We start from the raw sequence: 14,610 nt of genomic DNA, 5'->3' as shown, positions 1-14,610 counted from the left end.
ATGAAAATAATGTACCTGGATCAATGAGAACTTCTTGTGCCCCTAAAAGGAGGAACAAAAATGATTCTTTTTCAGCCTTAAATATAGCCAACAAAATAAGCTCTTACACTGTTTCATAACAATCAGCAGGCTTGAATGAAATCATAAAGCCTATTAGAATCATCACTGCTATTTTGAAGGACTACCAATTACATATCAAGTAGTCACCACATGGCAATTCTTTTTTTTTTTTTTTTTTTTTTTAAGAAAAAAGCAAATGTAGAAATACCATCAACTTGCAATAAACTCCAAAACAGGTCAAGAAAAACTGAATCATTTTCACTGCACACTTTAAAGTCAACTTCCTTTTCTCACGTCTTGCTTTAGATGGCAATTTTTTGTCGCAGTGCACTTCTATTCTGATTTCAGGTGGCCAGAACATATGGCCAGAAGTTGTACCAGAGGAGGTTTAGGTTGGATATTAGGAGAAACTTTTTCTCTCAAAGGGTGGTCAGGCACTGCAATGGCTGCCCAGGGAGGTGGTGGAGTCGCCGTCCCTGGCAGTGTTCAAGAGGCGCCTGGATGAGAAGCTACGAGAGATGGTTTAGTGCTTGTGGTACTAATAGGAATGGGAGGGTGGTTGGACTGGATGATCTTGCAGGTCATTTCCAACCTTGTGATTCTGTGATTCAGGTCCTACAGTGCTTAAAACTGCATTAAATCCACACTGTACTCTAGAAGAACATTTTTGAAGAGCTGTATCCAATACATCCCCCTCTGATTACTACCGCAGAGGGTGGTGACACACTGGAACAGGTTGCTGTTCAAGGCAATTCAATTCAGGCATTCAAGACCAGGCTGGATGTGGCTCTGGGCAGCCTGGTCTGCTGGTTGGCGACCCTGCACATAGCAGGGGGTTGAAACCAGATGATCACTGTGGTCCTTTTCAGCCCATTCTATGATTCTATGACTGTCCTTAATTTCACACCATCAAATTTACTGGAGTAAAGCCAACAAGCCACGCTGTTCTCAAAGTTGACAAGATGTGCACAAAACCTGGATTAACAGACGTGTAACTCCTTGCTAACCTAAGCTCTGATTCAGCAATAAAGTTAAGATTGAGGGTTAAGCAGTCTAAAGCAATGCTTTATGTAAAGTCAAACTTCCTTAAAATGCCAAAACTCCTTTTCCATGGCCAGCAGGGTACTGCAGTGCACAGGTTCAAATAATGACCAAGGAAACTTAATGGCCAACACTCCATGGTTCTCTCCCTCCCTCAGGCAAGTACTTCAAACTGTATGCTATTCATTCTCTTCTGAATAAACCAATCCTATCAAAAGAGCTTCAAAAAAGCTGAAAGGTGAATCAACCCCAACTAGACAACATTCTGATGGCTACAACACTTCCCAGGTATGTATTAAAAGTATTTCAATTCTCCTTAGTAGGGAAAACAAACATTAACACCTCCCTCCTGAGGGTTTAGTCTGTATTATAGAAGGGGTGACAACATTAATGCTTCTCTCTCCAGAGATGTTTTTGACATGTTTTAAAGCAGATAAACACAACGATTTGTTTGAGCAGCCAGACCCAAAGTTGTTTTTTTTTAATGGAAAAATGCCAAATTGTTGAAGAGATTCACAACAAAACACTTCTCTTGACCAAGTCTGGGCACAAGATAGTGCCAAGAAACCCTGTGCTGGCAAGGCTGAAGTACAGGCACAAGAAGAGGTGCAATTCCAGGCACATCAGTAAGCAATAAAGGTAATTAACACATCCATATTCCTTACAAGTAGGCATAAGTTGAATGCTTATTCCACATAGGTCATTTTTTGATTTGCCTAAAATTTGGAAATGCCTTTTGTATCCAGCCTGGTCCCTCTAATAATGTAGACTATAAACAAGGGTGCAGTTCAGAGATTTTAAAGTATTGAAAAGAAACTTAAAGAAAACTGTAAAGGGAAAAGACCAAAGAACAAATGCTGTATGACCAGGCAGAGTTCAGGATTTCACATCTGATTTGTTTCTTTCTTGAGTTAACAAGGAGGACAAGTTAGAAACGATAGATAGCTAGAATACTGTTAAAGACTTGTTGAAAGATGGAGAAAGATTAAGAACTGTTGAAATTTTATCCTGATGGGCAATATAAAATGCACTATGGGACCAAATGGACAGATTTTAACCCCTAGACATTATCTCTTCAGTGGCATTTTCTCCCTAAATGCAGTAATTTTTATTACCTAGCTCATCATCTGGTGTCAGTACATTGAGTACGTACTACAGATAACAGATGAATGAAGATGGGTGGAGCTGCTGTTTAAAAGGAATTCATTGTGACTGCACACACTCACGGATACTTAGACCAGCACTTAAACCCAGAGTCTGTTTGTTTCAGTATTGTGGAAGACTGTAAATACATACAAAGATATAAAAAATATACAAACAGCTCTGCTGGGTGAGACCAAAGCCTGTCTCACCATCCTCTCTCCCACCAAGCATGTAAAAACAAAGCTATTTATTATCATGTTTCACCTTGCCTTCAGTAACTTGTAGTTCAGACATTCCAAATGCACAGATTTCACAATAATTAATACATTTTTTTTCTTTTATTACCCTAGCCAGGAAGCCACAGAAGCTTTCAGAAGCCTCAATACCATGTAGCAAGTGTTAGGTTATGCAATTAGAAGCTCATCTGCACAATCACAATAGAGCATTGAGAAACAATGAGAGTTGAGCCCAGCAGTTTAATCAGAGTAGACAGAGCAGTCCAGGAGTGTTAACTCTCTCAAAGGGTTTCACAGGCTGCTCTCCAAATCACCTTAACAGACTGAGGGATGTTACTGTCTACCATCTTATGGATTCTAGGATGCAGGGAAAGAGCACTCTGGGATTGTGCAAGACTTTCTTACGGGATACACAGGAGATTAACCAACAGCAGGGAAAAGGAGGAATGAAGGCAGATTAGGGAGGAACAAATATGGAAAACATGGATAGGTAAGGGGAGTGCGTATCCGTGCGTGGAGGTCAGAGTACAAACAACTGGAATGGGGCTCTGAGTCCCAGTGCTTGGAATAGAAGTCAAATTCCTTGCTTACCTGGTCTGTGCCTGTTGCCTGCTTCAGCAGAAAGAGAGCCTCCTTGTGCTCTACGAGATCCAACTTTACCTCCAGTCCCACCAGGGTAATGATAGATGACTGATGCTGAACATAAACCCTCAAGAGCAGCTAAAAAAAAAAAAACAAAAACCAGCAGATTAGTGAAGACACTTTCAAGAAGTGAAGTATCATGTAGAAGCATCTATTTACATGAATATGAGGTATGCTTCAGTTGGAGACTTAGGCAGTGGAAAAGGCTGAGATAGTCAATGCCCTTTTTATCTCTGTTCTCGCTGATAACATTTACCCTCAGGCTCCTCAAGTCCCCACAACTATTAGCATCATCTGTAGGAACAAGTGCTATCTACAGCAGAGGAGTAAAAGCATCCAAAGTACTTCACCAATTAGAAACAAATCCACAAAACCAGTTAGGATGCTCCTGAGGATGCAGGCAGCTGGCCAATGTCACTGTGAGACCACTTTCTTACACCTTGAGCTTTAGAATAACTGGACAAAGGGAAACATCACACCCAACATCAGGAAGAAGGTACCAGGGGTCTACAAAGCAATTAGGAAGCCCAATGCACTCAGCTGTCCAGCAAGGCTGTAAAAAAAATCCTTCTGGAAGCCATTTCCAAGCATATGAAGAACAAGAAGGTGACTTGGAACAGCAAACATCAATTTATCAAGGATAAGTAAGATTTCAGCAACCTCTCTGCCTCCTATGATGTGACTATTAGCTCTGTGGGCACAGGAAAGGAAGTAGATGTTGTATATCCTCAGGTTCACAATGTCATGAGACAAAGCAATCTTCATAGCCAAAACAATAAGACTGATTTGGATAGGTGGACTATAAAGAAGGTAGAAAATGCTAGGTTCACAGGACTGACCAGCAGTGCAAAGTCCAAATAGTTGCCAGTTACTAATGGTGTCCTCCTTCTGGAATCAGTACTGGGGACAATATTCTGTAACAAAAGCACTTAAGAAGCCAAATGGACTTTCACAGAATTCAAAGAATGGCCTGGGTTAGAAGAGACCTCAAGGATCAAGAATCTCCGACCTCCTGCCACAGGCAGGGCCACCAATTTAATACCAGACCTGACTGCCCAGGGCCCCATCCAGTCTGGCCTTGAACACCTTCAGGGACGGGGCAACCACAGCCTCTTTTGGCAGCCTGTTCCAGCACCTCACCACTCTCATAGTAAAGAACTTCCCCCTGACATCCAACCTAAATCTTCTCTCCTTTAACTTAAAATCATTTCCCCTTGTCCTGCTGTTATCTACTCTTCCAAAGTGCTGACTCCCCTCCTGTTTATAGGCTCCCTTTAAGTACTGAAAGATGGCAACCATAAAGCTGAGAATAGAAGGAAAATGTTAAGTTAAACACACATGGCTTTCGTAGATGTAAAAGCAAAATAAAAAAATCTAACAGTTGAATCTCGATACCTACAGGAAAGATTTTGAAATCATCTGTATACTTCACTGAAAAAAAGAAACATTTTCCTAAAAAGTTATTTAATCAATGAAACACACCTCCGAGCCACAGGAAGTCGTTTACGGAGCGCAGAAGTTCCACAGCCATGTGATAATGCACCAGGGAATCCTGTAACATCCCAGCCTGCAAACACAGGTCACCAACGTGCTTCCGCATCCGGCCCTGACAGCGTTTCTTATAGTGTCTGCAAAGCAAAGGATGCAATTATGAAGTTATTTCCAAGAACAATCACATGAGGTAATGAACACTTAAAGTCAATTTTCTTTCCTCTTTCATAATAGATTGACATTACTGTATTCTGCTTCTTTGAGCAAGCATCCAGTGTGAATTCTAAGCAACACAATATGCAAAAGTAAATGACCAGCATTTGGAGGAGATGCTAAAAAGAAAAATGCGTTGCATGTTCTGGCTATATAGCATTTATACACGTGTAGTTGGATATAAATGACTGCTCTTCAGAGCACTTGAACAGCCTCACCTCCATTAAAGAAACACCATCTTTTTAGAACTGCTATGCTTCATGAACAAAGAACGCGTTAAAGGCACTAACAGCAAAATGATCTCCTGGAAAGTTCCCTTCCATTTTTATCCTATTCCACATTTAACAGGCTCAGTATAACCACTGCCACTTCAGGCAAGGACTGTCAGGGTTTCACCTGCCACTCCTTTTTCATTTGCTCAAATAAAATCTGACCCAGCATCAGCAATACCATTTCCTTCCTTTTCCAAACAAAATCACTACACAACACCAGTGCACCCTTATTGAAAAGAGTTTTAGGCTTTGTAGAACTAGAGAGGCAACTGGGACACAAATCAATGCAACAAAGGCACAAAGCTCGCTACTTTATTATTTAATACATTGCAGCCAAACAAATGTAAACAGACGTGATGTGGAACATACTGTGCTTCCAAAGTATCTCATGATTTAAGACAGGAGAGATCAGTCATCATTCACAGAATCACAGAATGGCCAGGATTGGAAGGGACCTCAAGGATCATGAAGCTCCAACCCCCTGCCACATGCAGGGCCACCAACCTCCCCATTTAATACCAGACCAGGCTGCCCAGGGCCCCATCCAACCTGGCCTTGAACACCTCCAGGGATGGGGCATCCACAGCCTCTCTGGACAGCCTGTTCCAGCACCTCACCACTCTCAATCTGTTAAGAACTTCCCCCTCACATCCAACTTAAATCTTCCCTCCCTCAACTTAAAACCATTTCCCCTTGTCCTGCAGTTATCAACCCTTTCAAAAAGTTGATTCCCCTCCTGTTTGTAGGCTCCCTTTAGGTACTGAAAGGTTGCAATGAGGTCACCCCGCAGCCTTCTTTTTTCTCCAGGCTGAACAAGCCCAGCTCCCTCACCCTGCCTTTGTAGGGGAGGTGCTCCAGTCCCCCGATCACCTTTGCAGCTCTCCTCTGGACCCTCTCCAACAGCTCCCTGTCTTTCCCGTACTGGGAGCAGTACATTCAGAGCAACGCTACTCTTTCTTGAGTTTATCAGCAATCCTTCAGATCTCCCCTTCAGCAGACATATTCCCTAGCAAGAATATCCTTGCTCTACCTGCTCTAGAGATACTGTGGATGCCCCATCCTGGGGCATTCCAGGTGTTCAAGGCCAGGTTGGATGGGGTCCTGGGCAGCCTGGTCTGGTATTAAATGGGGAGGCTGGTGGCCCTGCATGTGGCAGAGCGTTGGTCCCTTCCAGCCCTGGCCATTCTGTGATTCTGTGATACCTTACATGGCTTAGAATTAAACTTCAGCCCAGTTACTGTACTTGTTGATTTACATCTCTCCAATAGTGTATCTTCACGATCTAATAATGTCTTCCAAGTCTATGAATATAAAAATACACGCATACATACAACATATAATTTCACGTTCCAAAATGCACATCAAGGAAAAGAAGTCTTTTTATGTTTAGACAGTAGATTGAAACACAAGGAAGCCACCTGAGAATGAAGCTTTAATTGAAGGAATTGCTGCAGATGTTGCTCTTTGTTACATGAAAGGAGTCTCTGCAAACAACCTGGATAACATGGGCTTCCAAAAACACAGAGGACCACATCAGACTGACTGTCATGGTTTTATGCTTGTAATTTGCATCAGCTCTGGCTATACTTTTATCATTACCCAGTTCAGCAATTCAAAAAACAGGTAATGTGCATTTTATGAGACACTGCACTTTTATACCCCAAAATAAGACTTGAGTATATGGGGAACTGTCATGATTATGTAATTAAAAGGGACCTGAGGTGGTGCTTTTCTTAATTTCCCTTCCAGAACTGAGAAGGAAATAGTTCCATCCTAATTCCTTTTAAATATATGAAAACCTCAACGCTTTTCACCCGACATTTTCAAGTAATCTGTAGATTTATGGACAAATTATTTCTTATTCTCTCAAAACCGTGATTTTAAAGCTTTTTCCTCCAGATTTTCCAGATTATATATTAAGCTTATAAATATGAGTCATTCAACGAAAGCAAAAGGGACAGTGCCAGGCAGCTGAGCCAGAGTTTAACACCCAAACCATTTCTACAACACTGCCCCACCAGCAGCTCTCCCGAACCAATACCTCATTTTGCCAAAACTTTACCCACGCTTTACAGTATAACTTGGACATCAACAAGCACTGCTTATTCAAACTATTTCTCTTCTAGGAATTATCCCTGTTTATAAACAAAAAGATCAATTTATTCCCGATGATGAAGAAATTTACCTCTACTTATTCAAAGACCAAATTCACTCAACATAAATATTATGCCAAGAAAGGATTTACTTCTTACAATCCCTTCAATCATTCATTATGCTCCTGGAAAACAACTTCTTGTGAATTATAGAGGAAGTCTGCATTGTAGAGATGTAGAAACTGTGTCTTAATGTAGCTCTCACAATGTCACACAAGGACACTATTTATCAGTTAGTGCAAGTGTGTCCAAAAAATATAAAAGGGGAAGATTTCAGTAAAGGTAAACCCACTTTTCATGGACAGAAAAACTCAATTCATTTGGTATTTGTGATGCTTGCTTCAGAAAAAATCTCATGTCTACAACATCAGGTGATCAGGATTAAGATGACCAGAGGGCTGCAGCATCTCTCCTATGAGGAAAGGTTGAGGGAACTGAGCTTGTTTAGCTTGGAGGAGAGAAGGCTCTGGGGAGACCTCACTGTGGACTTCCAATGTTCAAAGGGCGCATATCAACAGGAGGGGGAACACCTGTTTGTGAGGGTGGACAGTGATAGGACAAGGGGGAATGGTTTTAAACTGAGACAGGGGAGGTTTAGGTCAGATATTAGGAGAAAGTTTTTCACTCAGAGGGTGGTGAGGCACTGGAACAGGTTGCCCAAGGAGGCTGTGGATGCCCCATCCCTGGAGGCATTCAAGGCCAGGCTGGATGTGGCTCTGGGCAGCCTGGTCTGCTGGTTGGCGACCCTGCAGATAGCAGGGGGTTGAAACCAGATGATCACTGTGGTCCTTTTCAACCCAAGCCATTCTATGACTCTATGATTAAAGGCACGACGAAGAAATGGAGTTTCTTCAATCCATATGGGTTGCAAATTTAATGGGAAAAAATAAGCAGGCACATTTATCTCAGCATGAAATTCCAAAATGGTAACATTCAGCTGGCTCTGCTTCACAGCTTTACATGAAGGATCAGGCCACAAAGCTGAAAGCAAGCAGCGTGTAGATATCTTCTTTCTCTAGTTTCATTTTGATTAAAACATTGATTAATTATTTTGGTTCTTTACAGCTTAGCTCTGTTTGATGACAGGAAGTTCACACACAGTAATGGCTACTTTCTGTCCATTAGGTCCTTCCCATACCCCACTGATCAGAGCTGTTTCTCTTTTGTCCTGCTAAGACAAAGTCTTAGCAAAGCCACTCCCGTGTCTCACACAACAACATCATAAAAAGACTTTCCTGAACTATCCTCTAAGAAAGTCATGCCCTATGATATAGGACCCACATGGAAAAATCATAGAATCACAGAATCATAGAATGGCCTTGGGTTGAAAAGGACCACAATGATCATCTGATTTCAACCCCCCTGCAATGTGCAGGGTCACCAACCAGCAGACCAGGCTGCCCAGAGCCACATCCAGCCTGGCCTTGAATGCCTCCAGGGATGGGGCATCCACAGCCTCCTTGGGCAACTCCTTGGGCAGTGTGTCACCACCTTCTGAGTGAAAAACTTCCTCCTAATATCTGACCTAAACCTCCCCCATGTCAGTTTAAGACCATTTTCCCTTGTCCTCACTATCCACCCTCACAAACAGGTATTCCCCATCCTGTTGATACGCTCCCTTCAAGTACTGGAAGGCCACAATGAGGTCTCCCCCAAGCCTTCTCCTCTCCAAGCTAAACAAGCCCAGTTGCCTCAACCTTTCCTCATAGGAGGAAAACACCTCATAGGAGAGGTGCTCCCACCCTCTGATCATCTCAGTGCCTTCCTCTGGACCCGCTCCAAGAGCTCCACATCCTTCCTGTACTGGATGCCCCAGGCCTGGACGCAGTGCTGCAGATGGGGCCTCACAAGAGCTGAGCAGAGGGGGACAATCACCTCCCTCTCCCTGCTGGCCACCCCTTTTTTAATGCAGCCCAGAACACAGTTGGCCTTCCGGGCTGTAAGCGCACACTGATGGCTCATGTCCAGCTTCTCATCTACCAGGACCCCCAAGTCCTTCTCTACAGGGCTGCTCTCAAGGAAACCTTCCCCCAGTTTGTATGAATACCTGGGATTGCCCTGACCCAAGTGCAGCAATCCATACCCGCCTCCAGCACCTGTAAATGCAGCTGACTACAAAAGGAATTTTCAGTCTTATTCTCTGAAGTAGTTTGCTTGTGTTCATTTGGTAGGCAACATACATTTCGTTCTTCAAAATAACTGACCATCACTAGCAGTGCCCACAATTACTGCCTGAAAGCAGAGGACAATTAACCTGGCCTGAGAGCCAGACAGCACTACTCATTTCCAAATCTACTGCATTTGCTATTTAGGATGTATGTTTTCCCCCTTCATTCCCATTCTAGGATGCCACGATAATTTTTATACAGAAACTAGACTAAGAGTATTACATTTCAAGACAGAATTTATTTTCACTACAAACCATCCAGTAATGAGTTTGAAGGATTTTCTGAATCCTGAATATTTCAGAATGGCTAAATTCAAAAACAAGAAACATGCAAAATGAATTTGCAAAATTCATGCAGAATGCTTCAACGAAAACTTCCATCCAATCCCACCAATTCCAATTAGCATGCAGAACTACAGACATCACCAATCATAACATTAATCTGACTTCAAACACAGCAGCGTTTCATCAACTGCCAGAAGGTCTGAATTTGGAAACCAAACACAGGCAGCAACAGCTTCATGGTTTTGGAGTTTAAAAGACAAAGCAAATTCCAGAGGCTTGCAGCCGCCTAAGCGCACTGTGTGTGCCCTACAAAACAAAATCAGCACTGCTACCAAATATAATTGCCAAATGCGCCAAAAAAGGGTCGAGGACAGCCGTCAGGCTCCAGGCAGCAACTGTTTGTGTGTGTACTGAAAAACAAAGAGAAAAAGCAACACTAAACTATGCAATGAAGGCAGAGTGGAGAGGCAGTGTATGGAAGAAAGCTAACTACTTTGCAACGTACGCAGTCACAGCCTACCTTTTCAGACCCAACAACAAACTCACAGGGCAGTATGAGAGAAGGAGGAAAAGAAAGGAACAAAACAAAAATTAGAAAGACAGAACAGAACTAAAATAAACAGCCACATACACATCCTGAGATATCACAAAGTCTGAGAAGTCAGTAAACAAACCCCATCTACACAGTATAGAGAAGCAGACATCCAGTAACAGAGCCCTCCCTTCTCACCACTCAGTAGTATTAAAGGAATCCCTTATCAGCATTAAAAAAGAAAGATCCAAGAACAGAAACTGATGTAAAAAACATGTTCCTGATGTATGAACGGCATCTACAAGACACTGATCATGTTACATTGATTATGAAATTCAGTGGCAAATATTAACGCTTGGTATTAATGTTAGTCTCACCATCTGAACATCGATCCTATCTATCGAGTTTGGACCATAAATATTAACCTTAATAGTTCACAGTAAATTGCAGAAGAAAAGCCTATTTTAAGAGATTGGGTAGTTTTAATTAGTCTTCATGTGATCATACATATGTAACTTCTTAACACGTTTTCTCTCAGTATACATAACTGCCTTCCCAAAAGAAGCCGTTCCATTTGCTTGTCTATTATTTTCACATGCAGCCCACGCATTTAGACAACCTTCATTCCTCACTGCACAGACTTACACAATGTAGCATCTTGCAAAGACACAACCTGGACTGAAGAAGGTCCTCTTTAACCCTGCGTCTCCGTATTTCCACTTACTGCAGTACATCCCCCTTAATTAGGGAACCTGTGATGTGATGCAACACTTCATTTCAAGCCAAGAAATAAAGTACTAAATATCCTAGCATTTTCCATCTAAAGACTTCGGCTGGAAGGTTTGATTTGGTTTAATAAACCCGACCATAGTTCAACCCACTTCACAGGCCTGAATTTCCACGAGGTAGAACACAGAAGCCAGAATACATTGTGCTGCTGCAAGGTGCCTGCACAGAAAAGCTCACGTTTGCTACGCACATTTATTTCTCTCTCAGTGAAGGACAGCTCCTAGAACAGACGTAGCAACTCCACACTAAAACAAAAGCTAAAAAATACTCTTTCAAACCAAAGAAGTTTAGAATACTTATTTTTGCTGAACAGTGAAGTACATCAAGCACTTATTAAAGTATATCCACTGATCGAGACTTAATGAAAACCTATTTCAAAGATATAATCAAATGACACAACAAATTCTGAGACTCTAGCAAAGACTTGGCAAACTGGAACACAAAATCTTGGTGATTAAGTTACCACGTTCACTCAAAACGCATCCTAATGAAAGCCAAGATTCTGAAAGGGGCCACCTAGTCTACAAAATGTTGCTGCCCATACAGAGTACAAAAAACAGTAACAACAACTAACACTACCAATGAAAGTTGGGTATAGCATTATCAGGAGGAAATTCTTTACTGTGAAGGTGAGACACTGGAATGGGCTGCCCAGACAATTAGTGCACGTCACCTCCCTGGAAGCATTGAAGGCCAGGCTGGATGAGGCTCTGAGCAACCTGGTCTAGAAGGAGGTGTCCCTGCCTATAGCAGGGGGGTTGGAATTAGGTGATCCTAAAGGTCCCTTCCAACCCATACCATTCTATAATTCTAACTAATCAGAATACCCACAGAGCAGCTAATGTAGGGAACAACGTGGGCTAATGAATTAGAGCAAGTTCAACTGTGTGAACTTGCTCCAGAAGCCCTGGAGCAGAAGAGAAGGGTGCTGTGGGCCCTTCAACACGTAAAAGGTATTATTTTCATGCACGTTATGTATCCTGATAGGATGTGCACTCCTCTCTCTTCTCTGATATCAAAGGAACAAAGATGGTTGAGTCCACCCTTTGGATCTGACTTCAAGTAATGGAGCCAAACAAACTTTGCACCTACCTACATGCAGAAGGCCACAAATATTAATTCCTAACACCACAACTACGTAACACACAGATCTGAAAGTTGAGTGAGCACATGATTAACGGAAGATGTGATGGGAGGAGGAAAAAAAACTGTAACAGGGAAAACCCAAGTTCTTCTCACAGCTGTGAAAAGAACAATAGCAAAATGTGGCGGGTCAAAACTATCAAATAATAAAGTAAAAATGAAAGACAAGGAAAAATGTTGAACTTGAGAAACCAAGATAAAAAGATATAAAATTACTTTAATTGATGTAAATTGAGTGTTGTTAATTACACTGTATATCTGCAAACCCTTTGAATCCTTCCTCAAAACCTCTCACTGTAAAAGAATCTGTCAAACATCTCCTGTGACATCTTCCTCCTACTTAGCCTCATAAATTATTTAAATGCATATACATACTGAAAACATCAAATGAAGTCAGACCACAAAAATTAAATTATATTAAACAGCAGCAGTATCTATTCTTTCATACAAGAAGATACGAGCACAACATTTACTGCACCACTTTGTCTTTTCTAGCAGGCTTGTTCTAGCTGCTTACCTACTGTCTGTGTCCAGCCCTACAAAATCCTTCTTCTCAAAAGGAACGCAGAGCAGCGGGATCTTGTCTCCAGACTTATCAGTGGCTCTGTCAAGCCGCTTAGACTCCAACACAATGAAGAGGGATTCGATGAAATCTTCTATTCTCTTCTCCACGGTTTCACATTCATCATAACTGGGGTAAAACGCCACATCTGTGCGGGGCTGCTCTGCAATCTCTCCTTGAAGTCCGAAGACAAACAGCCGGGAATCATAGAGCGTAGAGCCATACATTTCCTTCTGAAGATGGAACTTTTCAAACGTCTGAGGCCAGTCCTTGGCAGAAAAACAGTCTGTGATAGTTATCAGCCCCACAACTTTGCGGTGCGTCTGAAAATCCCCCCATTCGTTGTTCTCGGGGGGATAATGGTGCCTGTAGCGGATGTACAGCACGCGCTGGGAGTCGCGCACATTGACTTGGCTCACGGCTGAAATCCGCTTGTAGATCCTAAAAAAGCTCTCTTCTGGTACAATGCCGATGGGCTGGACCACAACCAGGAGAGTCTGATGATCCTCAGCACACTGCATGTAGTCAGGAACACTCATTTTGCACCAACTGCAGGCTAGCAAGAGATAAATGAGTATTATTTAACACTCAGAAGCATACACAGCTGCCGAATAAAGGCGGAGCTTTGTCACAAAGATCATATAATTGTTTGAGAACTGGAAGGGGATCCTTAAAGGTCACCTCGTCCAACTCCCCTGCAGTGAACAAGGACATCTACAGCTACATCAGGGCGCTCAGAGCTCCATCCAGCCCAATCCCAAGCACTGTATATTATGCGCTGCTTTAAACCGCCACCAAAAAACACCTGTGCTTTTGTTTTTGTTTTTGTTTTTTTAGCCAGATCATTCCCCACATGTCCACAAAAGCCAAAGCAGCACACGGGACAACACTCTGCCGTGGGGCCATGGAGGAAATGCTGAACTCTTCAGCATAGACTTCCCTGAGCCTCACGCTCTGCAGTCAGCCTCCAGGAGGCACCGTGAGGAGGTGCGCAGCCCTGCGTGCGGTGGGATGTCGACTACCAAACAACGAGAACAGCCAAACCTCACACATCCGTGCTTTCGTAAGGATCAGGAACATTAGGTCCGAAGTATTCATTACTGAGAATAAAGGGGTTATTTCCTCAAAGTTCAGCAGAAGGGCCATAAGAATAGTTTGGATTTCAATATCTGGGATTCCTTCCCCCCCGAGTTATCACAAACCGTATTTCTGTGGCTGCGCCCGAGCCCTGTATTGCTCCGTGCGTCCCAGCCACGGGGATCTGCCGGCTACAGAGCTGCACCCACCACCAGGAACAAGCAGCACAGCTGTCAGCTGACACCACACGAACAAGGAAAGAGGCTCGAACCCTTTCTAACATCAGAAAGAAGGCGTTTTGCTGGGCGATCCGCCGCTTCCCACCCCGCATCCCGTAAGGAAAGGGAGCTGAGGGGCAGAGTGAGGTGAAGGGGGGCGTCCGAGGGGTTGGAGAGGGGGGAGAGGAGAAAGGCGCAGCCGCCTCAGGGTCCCGCGCTGAGGGGAGCGGAGGGGCGCACTCACAGCCGGGACAGGAACCGCCCCCTCCTGCTGCTGCCGGACGCGCGGGACGGGCGGCGGCGGAACTGACGGCAATGGGCGCCCGCGGGCCGGCGCATGCGCGGAGCGGGAGCGCTGGGGTGGCCGCGCTTTACGCCTCCTGTGATGGTTCTCAATTACGAGAGGGTCTAAGTTTCTGAATTTATTATTATGCAGAAGATTGCAGTCTTATTTATTGACAGACAATTAGTAGGAGTAGGGCAGACTCCGCAAGAAGAAGACTGGAGAAAATGACTTGCATTACCTGTTCGTTTAGAAAGTATAAGTCTTCAAATTTCCTATAACGTACAATTTTAAAATTAGTTT

At 43.3% G+C, this 14,610-nt stretch overlaps 1 protein-coding gene across 5 annotated transcripts in view; it reads right to left on the bottom strand.

Annotated features, from left to right (window-relative positions):
• Positions 1-14,339, bottom strand: part of TRAPPC9 (trafficking protein particle complex subunit 9) — a 475,345-nt gene extending 461,006 nt beyond the window's left edge. For 3 of the 5 annotated variants that reach the window (XM_042809120.1, XM_042809124.1, XM_042809125.1), the window contains exons 1-5: positions 14,269-14,339; positions 12,685-13,285; positions 4,605-4,750; positions 3,072-3,200; positions 16-42 (exon numbers count right to left, since the gene is read on the bottom strand). In XM_042809120.1, coding sequence (XP_042665054.1) covers positions 16-42; positions 3,072-3,200; positions 4,605-4,750; positions 12,685-13,268 — 886 coding nt within the window. In that variant the 5' untranslated portion in view covers positions 13,269-13,285; positions 14,269-14,339. Of the gene's footprint in view, positions 1-15; positions 43-3,071; positions 3,201-4,604; positions 4,751-12,684; positions 13,286-14,077; positions 14,186-14,268 lie in introns of those variants that run through there. The other 2 variants (XM_042809122.1, XM_042809123.1) reach the window with 2 other exon arrangements.
• Positions 14,340-14,610: the final 271 nt, after the last annotated feature.

Source organism: Centrocercus urophasianus, unplaced genomic scaffold, assembly GCF_019232065.1.
Source record: "Centrocercus urophasianus isolate 14NV4802_14NV808 unplaced genomic scaffold, USGS_Curo_1.0 seq_11, whole genome shotgun sequence".
NCBI lineage: Eukaryota > Metazoa > Chordata > Aves > Galliformes > Phasianidae > Centrocercus > Centrocercus urophasianus.
Note: the sequence above shows the minus strand (reverse complement) of the source record. Positions and strands in the feature narration are given on the sequence as shown.